The sequence below is a fragment of the Malaya genurostris genome, chromosome 3, assembly GCF_030247185.1.
Source record: "Malaya genurostris strain Urasoe2022 chromosome 3, Malgen_1.1, whole genome shotgun sequence".
Taxonomy (NCBI): Eukaryota; Metazoa; Arthropoda; class Insecta; order Diptera; family Culicidae; genus Malaya; species Malaya genurostris.
In genome coordinates, this window is record NC_080572.1 from 123,413,034 (window position 1) to 123,425,736 (window position 12,703).

The following is a 12,703-nucleotide window of genomic DNA, read 5'->3' on the forward strand; positions in this document are numbered from 1 at the left end:
TATTACAAAAAAAAATCATAGAATACTTATAACACAATGAAAATGGTCTCAACTAGGCGCTTCGAGAATGTTTACAAAATGATCGAGCTCTAATCTATGCAACAGAGTACTTCGTGTACAGCTTGGCTCTTGTACTTTTTCTCCGTCCACCAATAAATCGGGTGTTCCTCAGGGTAGTAAACTTGACCTACTGCTGTTTGTGCTGTTCTTCAACGATGCTGCTTTACTACTTGGCGTTGGATGCAGATTGGTTTACGCTGATGACATAAAGCTGTGGTGTTCGTGCTTTCTACGATTGAGAAACATCTTCAAAAGCTTCTAGATATTTTCGTAGACTTTCGACGAAACTTTTTTATGGTCAGTACCGCGAAATGTCAAGTTATAACTTTTCATCGTAAAATCAATCCCATAGTATTCGTCTATCAAATTGATAAACAAACGCTTGATAGAGTCGAACTTGTCAACGATCCCAGCGTTTTGTTGGATGCTAAACTCACTTTTAATCCACACCGATCAACTTTAATTCTCAAAGCAACGCGGTAACTCGAATTTATTGTAAAAATTAGCGGGGACTTCAAGGACCGTATTGTTTTAAAGTGTTGTATTGCTCGTTGGTGCGTTCACTACTTGCGAATGCGTGTTTGATTTGGAATCCTTACCAACTGGTTTGAAATTTGCGGATAGAACGTGTATAGAAAAGATTTATTCGATTCGCTTTGCGGTACCTTCCCTGGCGGAACCCATTGGATCTCCCATCGTATCCTGACCGTTGTCATCTTATTGGACTGGAAACACTAGAGCGACGTAGAAAGATACAACAAGCGTAACTTGTGGTTAGAGTAATCAACGGCCACATTGACTCTCCAAATATCTTTGCTTCTCAGCGATCTCTACGCTCGACTATTCTACTTCAACCCAGGTTCCATCGTCATACATTCGGACTCCATGAACCTATAACAGCATGTATCCGAGCATTTTCCAAAGTTGAGCAATTTTATGAACAATCGCATAAGTTTACACAAAAGTTATCAAGTGTTTCTTTCTTTTAAATTGACACATTGAATTATTTTAACAAATAGGAAATAAATTTTGAGAGAGACATGGCTGCCAGCCGGTTGCCATAATGCTGGCAGCCCAAGTGACCAGAACCGATATATGTTTTTATCTAAGAAAATTACTCATCTGACTCTCACCAATCATATAAAAAGAATCAGTGCGGTGAAAAGAATCAGTGTGATTACGCGGGTTATTAGACACATGTTGAGGTCACATAAAACTGAATGTTTTCAGAAGTCCACATATAAATGTTTGATCACCTGACTCTTGATAACCAATATGAGGGGTACATATCACAATTTTTTGATATTTTTTCGGAAGTCGGCCGCCCAGATCAGCCAATAACATAAATAATAAACAATAAAGTCTGCAACCTTTTCTTCGATAATTTAAAATTGTTTGATATAATCTATAGAATACTTAATACAAGTACTTTATCTGTTAAATAGAGCTTTTGGATGATTTCAATATGACACTATAATGTATTGTCTAAATCGTATTCATTCGTTACTATTTTTTATTATTCAATAATGTAATATAATTTTAGGCACACTGCTTAAGCTCTAAGATGCCAAGGGTATTTTCTAATCTTAATTAACGACTAACTTAAAACTAGAATAGTATCACTAGATTATGTCATCTCGGGTTCTCGTAAATCCAAAAAAGTCTTCCAGATGACGTTGGTAAATATCTATGCTGGCCGCATCCTTCGGTCCGTGTGGGTCCGCGGGAAACACCCCCAGGCTACGAAGGCCCGGCGGGTGGCCCGCATACTGATTTTCGACTGGAGCGGTCTTCCGTGGGCGGTGATGGTGATGTTACGGAAGAGAATGAAAAAGAAAGTAAATATTGTGGAAACGGGGTAAAAAGGGGATGTGGGAACAAAATGTCTGAAAACGACAGAGATCTAATTAGTTGCATCGAGATGGTGAAGAGACAGGGAAGGGGGAACGAAAAAGTTAGTGACAAAAAAAGATTTTGTTAGTTCCAATGAAGATGGTGGACAGGGACGGGGATCGAGAGAATCGGGCGGATGTTACTTTCTGAGCGATGGATAACACATTACACTTGTATATCAATGTGTTCAAGGTATTTTCTAATCATATGAGAAGCATATATGGACTATCCCGACTCGCCAACACATCCCGAACCGGAACCTCATTCGGTCTACCTCGGGCCCTAAGGGATTCCAGAAGCTCCGACCTGGCGTCACGATACTCTACGCACGACCACATGACATGCTCGATGTCCTGATAACCGTCGCCACAGGTGCAGAGACCGCTCTCCGTGAGCCCAACACGCCGGAGATACGCGTTGAAAGTGTAGTGATTTGACATGAGCCGCGACATAACACGAATGAAATTGCGACTCACGTTCATCCCCCTGAACCAAGGTTTCGTCGATACCCTAAGGATCGTAGCCATCGTCCCAGTTCGCCATTGCTCCATGAAGTTTGCCAACTTTCGAGAGTTTTCTGACTAGAGATGCTGAAAAATTCGTTGAAGCAGATTGGTCTTTCATAAATATCACCTTCAAATGCCCACTTTAGCCAATGAGTCTGCCTTTTCATTGCCCGGAATGGAACAATGCGAATGAGGGACCGCCGAAGATGTACCTTCAAGGGGTTCATCAGCATCGCTCGCGTCAGCTGACAAACAAGCGAAAACATTCTCTGGAGGCGTAGCACTCTTCAACATTTCAGCAAAAGAATGCTTCGAATGTTGCTTAAGTGAACGCCTCATCTTGTCTTTGCGCAGTTTGTACGCTGGGCATGCCGAGAGGTCATGCGGTCCCTCCTTACAGTAGAGACACTTTTCAATGTTTCCGCCGCAAGAATTATCCGCATGACATCCTCCACATTTGATACAACGGGATTTATTGCAACAATGGGATGCTGTATGTCCCAATTGTTTGCAATTAGTGCAGTTCAAGACCCGCGGAACAAAAAGGCGAACAGGTAAACGAACTCGGTCCAGGAGGACGTAATTAGGCAAAGCCGAGCCAGTGAAAGTCACTCGATACGAGAAAAATGTGAATTACTGCTTTTATAGAGATGGAAAAAATTGAAGTGAATGCGCGAATTTTCATGTTACCCTTTGAGCCATTGCATCGAACAGAGAGATTAACTCCATCTAGTACTAACAGATCGACTGAAAAGTTCGTATCGTTTCTATGAGAGGGCGCTACTAGAATTAAATCCATACCATTTTCAGTTAGTACCAACCTTCAAAAGATACGTGTATAAATTTGACAGCTGTCTGATTATTAGTTTGTGAGATATTGCATTTTGAGTGAAGCTACTTTTGTTATTGTGGAAAAAATGAAAAAAAAAAAAGAATTTCGTGTGTTGATGAAACACTACTTTTTGATGAAAAAAAGTGCCGCCGATACCAAAAAATGGCTTGATGAGTGTTATCCAGACTCTGCACCGGAGACGATGAACGCAGTGGACGTCCAAAAGAGGCTGTTACTGATGAAAACGTGAAAAAAATCCACAAAATGATTTTCAATGACCGTAAAGTGAAGTTGATCGAGATAGCTGACACCCTAAAGATATCAAAGGAACGTGTTGGACATATTATTCACGAATATTTGGATATGAGAAAGCTGTGTGCAAAATGGGTGCCGCGTGAGCTCACAATCACAATGTCACAAGTCGATGAAAACCGTGCTGAAATTGAACGAATTGGGCTTCGAATTGCTCCCTCATCCACCGTATTCTCCAGATTTGGCTCCCAGTGACTTTTTCCTTTTCTCAGACCTCTAGAGAATGCTCGCTGGTAAAAAATGTAGAAGCAATGAAGAGGTAATCGCTGAAACTGAGTCCTATTTTGAGGCAAAGGACAAATCGTACTACAAAAATGGTATCGAAAAGTTGGAAGATCGCTATAATCGCTGTATCGCCTCTGATGGCAATTATGTTGAATAATAAAAACAAATTTTGGCAAAAAAATGTGTGTTTCTATTAAACAATACGAACTTTTCAGCCGAACTGTTACAACTTCAAATTAACATGTCCTCCTTTTGAAGAATTTTCAGTTTGGAGCCATAAACATCCGAACGATCAGATTCTCGTAAAAATTGGTACCCAACATTTTTGGTCTCCTGCAAATAATTTGATTACTTGACACTGTTTACAAAGTGACACTGTAGGTTTAAAGAAACTGCAATAGATATCGTTGAAAACTGCATGGTGCTATATGCTGAATATGATGGGAAAATCACTAACACTTGCCTATCATCTAACAAGATTAGATCCCATAATCTTGAAGGAGACTTCATTGTACATAGAAATGTTCTGGCCGATGTGAAAATAATGTGCTGTGGCTAACAATCAGCGAGAAGGGGATGACAAAATCGCTCTTCTTTCACTTCGGACTGGCCGTGAATGGGAAGTTTGTAGTACAAAATGCCTGTTGGAAGTTGCGTCGTTCATCCAGAAATACCATAAAGGCGAAGACGCGGCACGCGGACGCCTATACGCATGTTTTTGTCCTCCATGGTGAACGTTCCGGTTAACTCCCGGAAAGCCTTTCGCAAGGGCGTATATTTTTTTTGCAAGTTAGCTTAAATAATTATCTTCCAGGGGCTTTTTTATCCGAAAAAATTTTTTTAATGCAAACAATTTACACAATTTTCGATGAAATTTGTTTTATTCTACTTTACGTTTTCGAACGCAATTCTCGCTCTCTTCTGGTTCTTGTGTATTTTTATAATTGGGGCAATTTTTGTTTAAAATTTATTTGAAAAGATTTTTGTATCTATAATTGAAACACATAGAGTTGATTCGTCCAAAAAGATGGTGCGTTTCGAGTATGGTAATTTTGTACGATGACGAACAACGACTAATTTGAATTTGGTAGAGATGGTAAGGTTGTTCGATAACGCGCTTCATATGCTAACCATATTATGAAAATTATGATGGACATTTGTTTTAGTGCCGAATGTTGATGGTTGTTGAACGTCTGTACCTTTTAAAACTGTTCAAGGCTTGTTTATTGAATGAACGGAAACCTTTTAACCAAATAATTGAATTGCAAGCAACATACATTTTGCCATTTCGATTGAGCAGAGGGTAATGTGCATTAAATAATTTAAAGTATGGATTTTTATGATTTTTAACACAATTTCATGCTTTTCATTTATGCATACGATGCTCTTTATTTGCTGAAATAAAGTGAACATTTTATTTCCGCTCGTTTCGGCGATATTTGTGTGTTATGCGTGTCATTTACGTTTTTTTTTGCTGGAAAACATTTCGTATAACCTCTTCGCATTTGTTCATGTTTGTAGCCTGGAAAAACGGTGTAGTTATGAAATGATAGCACCGGATCCTTTGCGGGAAGCGTCCGCTGATCTTCGCACAATTTATGATTATGTAAAATAGTGACCGCCGTTTTTTATGCCGGTCTGTGTGTAAGAAAAACAACTGGATGTTTTTCCATCTACGGGAAAGGATATGCTTGCGTTGACCGGTCGCTTGGATGAAGTACACTTTTGAAAGTAAGTTACTTTGTTTGATGTGCTCTTTCATAATTTCTGTGGTGGCAGTTTGCTGAGCTCTTTTCCACCCTCAGCACTGTATTATTTTACACCCTTTCTCGCTTTGCCACCTTGACAACTGCTCAACAAGATCATTAAAAAGGCGTTCATGAAGTACGCGAAGTTTGAAAACGTCTCTATCTTCTGTGTTTCTGAGGTTATATTGATGATTTACTGGCAATTTTAAAAGCAGCGCGATGCTTCGCAGAGCTAGTTATGCCAGGCCCGTACCCAGGATTTCGTCTCGGGAGGGGCCCTCAGAAAAGAAAAAAGCTATGCAATGAAAGATTGATTATATATCTAATATTTAGTTTTCTTTAATTTCTTCGGATTCTTGGAACCGAGAGAGTATATTCAGAATTACATATCAATTAATAAGAGTTTACGAATTGAATATAATTTGCAATCTAAGTGAATTTTGAATTGGACTGTGAGGAATTGATACGAAAACATTAATACGGTACCTACACGTACCTTAAAAGCATTTAACACATCCCATAAGCACCAAAGCTACATTTCTATTTCATACCGATCGTAAAGTCACTACAAAGATCGTTCAATTGCAAAAGTAGATGGCCTCGATTACATTCTTCAGTTTAACCACCCGCGTTGCGACACTTGCGGCACTACACGGTCTCGATTGTATCGATACGTCACCCACATACAGGGTCCGCCATCTAACTTTTTTTTTTGAACTAGCGGGTTTCCTTCCGCTGAACGAAAATGGTTGTGTATACACTTGAGGAACGCGTGAAAATAATGCAATTTTACTTTGAAAATCAGCATGAAGAAGATGCCGATTTTTGCCAAAAAAATTTCTTCTCGGACGAGGCACATTTTCATCTCGGCGGATATGTTAATAAGCAAAATTGGGGGACGGAAAACCCGCACGTTATCATGGAGAAGCCGATGCATCCTCAGAGAGTGATGGTTTGGTGCGGATTTTGGTCTGGCGGCATCATTGGACAATTTTTCTTCGAAAATGAGGCAGGAGCCGCCGCCACGGTTAATGGCGAACGCTACCGCGCCATGATTAGCGATTGGTTCTTGACGTCGTTAGACTATTATCTATGGGGGGCTGTCAAATATAAGTGTTATGCGGACAAGCCAGAGACAATTCAAGCCTTGAAGGACAACATTCGTGCAGCCATAGCTGAAATAAAGCTGCATACAATCGAAAATGTACTAAAAAACTGGATCGACCGTATGGCGTACTGCAAGGCTAGCCGAGGCGGCCATTTAAATGAAATTATATTCCACAATTAACCGGAAGAATTGCACTTTAATATGAAAAAATAAATTTTGAAATCGGATGAACCGTTTGTGTTTTATTGGATGTTTAAAAAAAATACATGGCGGACCCTGTACATACAATTCTATACTGTCCTTTCTCCCTCTTGCTGGACAATGTAAATAATAGATTAGCGGTTCATCCTATTTATTATGTAAAACTTAGAAGAAGCTAGAACAGCTAGGTTAGAAGTTAAGAATCGAAAATTAAAACAATTCAATTATTGTAGAACATCCACACAGAAAGCAATTTCAATTAAAAGAACTCATTGTGAACAACCATCATGGACACTTTAGTGTGAACAATTATCACTTGTTTAGATTATGGAAAAACGGAGAAAATCTTCTGAACGGGCCTTAATATTATCTCAATTAGTAGGCATATCAGATAATGGTCATACGAACGTGCTTTGTTCTTAGAGATGGCTTGAGATTTGTGATCAGATTACAGTTCGAGAAAGCCATATCGGGTAAATAAGGCGGATGGGGAAGCGATCGGGATCTTAAAACGTTAATTTTTGCCATGTACAGTTCGAATAAATCTTTCGAATTCACATGTTATAATGGGCTCATAAATGTTCAAGAACATGTAATATTGTGTAATTTACATGGCTTGAAATCGAATAAAATAAAAAAACAAAAGATCGATAGCAGCAGCGCGACTTCAACCAAGAAACATTAGATCTCAAAGCGGGCCAGTTATCGACTGAGCCACAAAAGCACATATCGGCTAGAGGAATAATTGATTATACATATCCCGCTCTTGGGTTTGCAGCATACATCATGCATCCAGAGACAATTTATACTTATAGTCAGAACCATCAGGAATGTCTTGTTCATTTTTCACACATTTCTTATGCACTATATGATGGCAAGAACCCGACCATTCGTCGAAATCATCTTGGTTGTCTCGGCACAACGATCACAACCGATGTAGATGGCGCTTTGATAGGTTAAAATCGTTTACAATTGGGTGGTAAATAATTACCAAATGAATTGGCACGAAAAAATTTTAAAACTTTTTACTGGTCAACAAAGAATTGCTTGCTCTCACTTCAACATGTAATCACTTTAACGATCAGAATAATCACAATACACGTAAAGTAGAGAAAAACAGAAAACTATCGAAACATTTTTGTTGCAAGAACTGATTAAAAAAAGAATACAAAAAAAAATGCAAAAACGACGATAAAATGTTTGCCGGATTTGGATAAAAATGATTTTATTCGGTTTTTAGGCCGACTGTCATTGTTCCGGAAGAACCGATTTTACTTTTATTTGGTGCGATAACAATGTTTTCATACACATTGGGTTCTGAGTAAGCTTAGAAGCGTTCCAACAAGCATGAGCGTCGATTGCGCTATGCAAAATTCGTGTCACATAATCGAAGATGTGAATAGTAAAGTTCCAGATTTGGAAAAATATGCATTTTTCGTTTAAATGCCGGTATACCTTATGATCAAAAAAGAACCGGAATTTTCATTTTAAAATTCCCGCGCTTGTCCAATCGGTAAACTTTTATCCTCTCAACGTTGTCAACACTTTTATACACATTCTGTCAAATTTTGACGCATATCGTACGATTAGTTTATGTTTGGCGTCTATACAAAGAAGTTGAAAAATTTTCGTGTGGCGATTTTTATAATGGATGAAAATTTAGAACAACGGCTCGCCTTCGAAGCGCCAATCGGTTGATTGTTGTGCGGTTTCGACGTCATATTCATAGATCCACACCTCATCACCAGTTATGATGCATTCGATGAATGTGGGGTCACTATCTGCGTTGGAAATCATCTCTTTGGCCATATCAACACGACGCTGTTTTTGAATGAAATTCAGCTTTTTTGGGACCAGCCGAGAAGCGACTGATCCATAAGAGATGCCCAACAACACAGCAATCTCTCTAATCGTTACAGAACGATTTTGCAACACGATTTGCTTCGCCGATTCAATGTTTTCTTCAGTAACAGATGTTGTTGGGCGGCCTGGGATCTGATCATGATCCAAGCTTGTACGACTACCTTTGAAAGGCTTTTTCTAACATTTTTAACGTTTCGGAACACTTAAATCCATTTGCAACACAAAATTTGATACACGCACGTTTTTCTAAATTTTCATCCATTATAAAAATCGCCACACGAAAATTTTTCAACTTCTTTTTATAGACGTCAAACAAAAACTAATCATACGATATGCGTCAAAATTTGACAGAATGTGTATAAAAGTGTTGCCAACGTTGAGAGAATAAAAGTCTACCGATTGGACAAGCGCAGGAATTTTAAAATGAAAATTCTGGTTCTTTTTTGATCATAAGGTACATGTCTAACAGTTTTTGATATAGAAGCTGAAAACAAATTTTGAGTCAATTTTAAAATGTGAACTTGTAAAAAATATCACATATCAAAATATATTACACCGAAACAATTTGATTTATTTGTGAACACTCAACGTATATCAGTCCTCTAACAGCAATAGCTGAATTTAATTCTAACTAAACGAACTGGCGGGTGGGTAATGTCAGAGACATAACTGGATGTCGTGAATACGAAAACAACTGACTTGTTCCTTAACACTCCCAAATATCAATTAGCTGATCAATTGTATGAATTATGCAAGCATTCCCCTTTTTCACTACTAGAATTTGAAACGATGCACCTAAACTAAAGTACAGATTAGTTACATTAATCATTTTGAAACACAAATATTATGAAATAACCAGTATAGTTCGTTATAATAAAAATAGCCACATACAGAATTTTAATGTCGATTATTTCATTTCGGATTCGCATAATTTATTGAAAGAAACTATCAATATGCTGTAGGAATTCTTTCTAGCATTCAGAAGGGTCAGATTGCGTAATTCTCTACGACATTAAACTCTGTAACATTTTTCGCAAAAACAAAGAAGGCTTCACTTGATCTCGATTACTGTGAATTTCACACAGCGAAAATGGCACAAATCTAACCAAACTGTTCTAGATTTGCACTAAACTGAGGATATTTACCTTCGATTTGCGAACAACAAATCCTAATAGTTCTTTAGAAAACTTTTAGAACCATTAGAACGGCTGATTTTGTTTAATGCTCTCCACCGTTGTTTTTTTACCAATGCAAATGACTGGCAGCTGTGACGTAATCGCTCTTGTCGGAAGCGAAACTAGCTTTGCAAACGACACAGTGGAGATAGAATCCAAACTGATCCAATTTTTGTTAAGAGGTTTCTTTTTACGTGATTTCGTTTCTAGCTTATTTACTAATGGGCGGCCCTAACGGCTATAAAAATAGCAGCATATAGAATTTTATTGTCGATTATTTCATTTCGCATTTGCATTTCATTGAAAGAAACTATCAGGATGTACTGGATTCATTTCTGCCTTTCAGAAGGACCAAATTGTGGAACTCACTACGATATTAAACACTGTTCGGAACATTTTTCTCGAACGATTTGTTGTACAGCAGCAGATATTTTGTTTTCTTCCTTAGAACGCGTTCTGATTGGTTGTTATTGACATGGGTCAAATGAGACAGGTTTTTCAATAGTGTACTATTGAAATACTTCAATGCTTCTGCTATACACGTTTAAGTTGAAAAATTTCGATTCTATTGGTAGTTAGATTATATAAATCCTTTCACAGATCATTGAGCCATGAGCTTTAAAAATACGAGAACGGCAAACGCGCCTTATGAATTATCCTCTTTGATACTCATTTATACCAAACATTTCAGAAAAGTTTAATTTTGAATTATTTGAGAATCTGTCACACAACTGAAAATTTTATCATAAAATTGTGATCATATTTCCGATGGCATGTCGCAAAAATTATGTTGATTCGTTAGATACAACAAGAGATATGCACGATCAAAAACTTATCACTCTCTCAGAGGGTAAATTTTGAAAAGGCGCCTCATAGTAAAGTCAGTCGTATTCACGACAAAACAAACTAAAATAATATTAACTGTCGCTTGACTTCATTGAATCAATATATACTTACCGAAGCACCTGGAACGATGTCTCCAAAGCCAATGCTGCTTAGTGAAATGAAACAGAAATAGCTTCCGTCTAGAATATCCCAATTTTCCCAGTCTGCGAATAGTCGAGCACCGAAAAATATGTACCTGCAAGAACAATACCATAATAGCAGAAAAAAAGGAATAGAAAACTTATTAGGCTCCCGTTCAAGCTCGAAACTCAGCTGGCAAGATTCGGGTGGGTGCCCAACTTGCTTCACTCACCCGATCATAATCATTATACAAATAGTAATTGGAACGGTCACAGTTTGCGTTTCGGCAGTGATTTCCTCGTCGATTTCTTCCTCCATGTTTGAGGTGCTGATGGTGGCCGTATCGAAACCGTTTTCGCCTAGTTCCGACTGGCGATGGGTGATACGGTTATGAAACACAGCCCGGTTAGTTGGATGTAGGGATTGCGCGCGGTCAACCACGAAGCAAAACATGAAATTAGCGAGAGAGGAAACTCCGTGAATAATGACGATGAAAATAAAAATATATCGTTGCAGTTTGTTTTGTTTTCACAGTCCGTCCGGCGGATGTATGTTCATTGCTAGTTGGACCGCATTTCTCACACCGTTGTTACCGTGCAGAACATAAATTAAAATGTGTGCACATTTTCATTCGTAGAGCATAGGAAAAGTGCAGTGGAGCAACAGAGTGCCTTTTGGCATTTTTCAACACCAGGAATGGGAGTCCCCGAAGTTGTAACCATGGAACAAGAATTTGCGGAATTGGCGGAACAATGGGATGAAGTGAATTGCGATTCATCTCAACACCTTCGTTAGATTTTTGTCATTTGAATTCAGTACAGGTTTGAGCACCCGTTTTTTTCTACTCCATAAAGGTTGAAACTACGAGATACTAATGGTGACAATCGAGTAGTTGGAAGTAGTGGACCATTGTAACTTGAATAAAACGTGCACGGATGAGCAATTAGAAAGTATGGCGAGAATTACCATTTTTTTCCTCGGGACGTACTTAGATAACTGAGTAATATAATTGCCTTTGGAAAGTTTCAGTGAAGGTAAGTCAGATGGACAAAACATCCCTAATTCACTAGCTTTGGTTTTAGCATGGATTCTTTTTGAAAAAAGAACCCTTCATAAATGTGGAATTCGGATTTGTCGACCTTGTAAGGGGACAGTAAAATGCAAAAAACAGCTAATTTGCAGTTCGTGCTCGCATCTCACACGACACAGTCGAAAATCATTTACGGTCACAAATCATATACGGTCGAAACAACAGAAACAAAGACAATACAGTACAGTGAATAATAGAGTGTACGGAATGGTCAAATACGATTTAACAAAGCCGGAATCTTGGCCTACAAGACCAAATTCAATTTGTATAGATTAATCTTACTTAAAGAACGAATGAGGGGCTGGGGTCCACTAGGAGATTGAAAGTACCCATTAGCTCTCTCCGGACTGTACCAGCCTAGATGCCGTGTGGAATCCGGCGGAAAAAAATGAACCAAGAATAGATCCACTGGGTTCCTGCTTCCATGTCGTAAAAGGCGACAATTGCAGGAGTTTCTTTTTCCTTTCAGTTATCAGATATTTTCAATGTTTTACTTCTGATTACTCTACTTTACTAAATCATCTCTTTATTCAACCTATCAATTTCCGTCTAGCTTCGGAGAAAAGTTTTATTAGGAATGATTTCTTCTTCCATGTTATTGATTGTCTTTCAGGATTATAAAATGAATGATAAAAATCAACCATTGCGCAAATCCGTTTATATTACAAAGTTAATAACAGAGTTAACATATATCGGTATATTGAATACATAGTAAAAAACACTT

The 12,703-nt window shown here is 38.3% G+C and overlaps 1 protein-coding gene across 9 annotated transcripts in view; it reads right to left on the minus strand.

The window, feature by feature from the left end:
• The window catches only part of LOC131434995 (TWiK family of potassium channels protein 18), a 94,172-nt gene that overhangs the window by 17,840 nt on the left and 63,629 nt on the right, over window positions 1–12,703 (minus strand). For all 9 annotated transcript variants that reach the window (XM_058602408.1, XM_058602412.1, XM_058602407.1 and 6 more), the window contains 2 exons: window positions 11,122–11,258; window positions 10,881–11,004 (listed from right to left, as the gene is read on the minus strand). In XM_058602408.1, coding sequence (XP_058458391.1) covers window positions 10,881–11,004; window positions 11,122–11,258 — 261 coding nt within the window. The remainder of the gene's footprint in view (window positions 1–10,880; window positions 11,005–11,121; window positions 11,259–12,703) is intronic.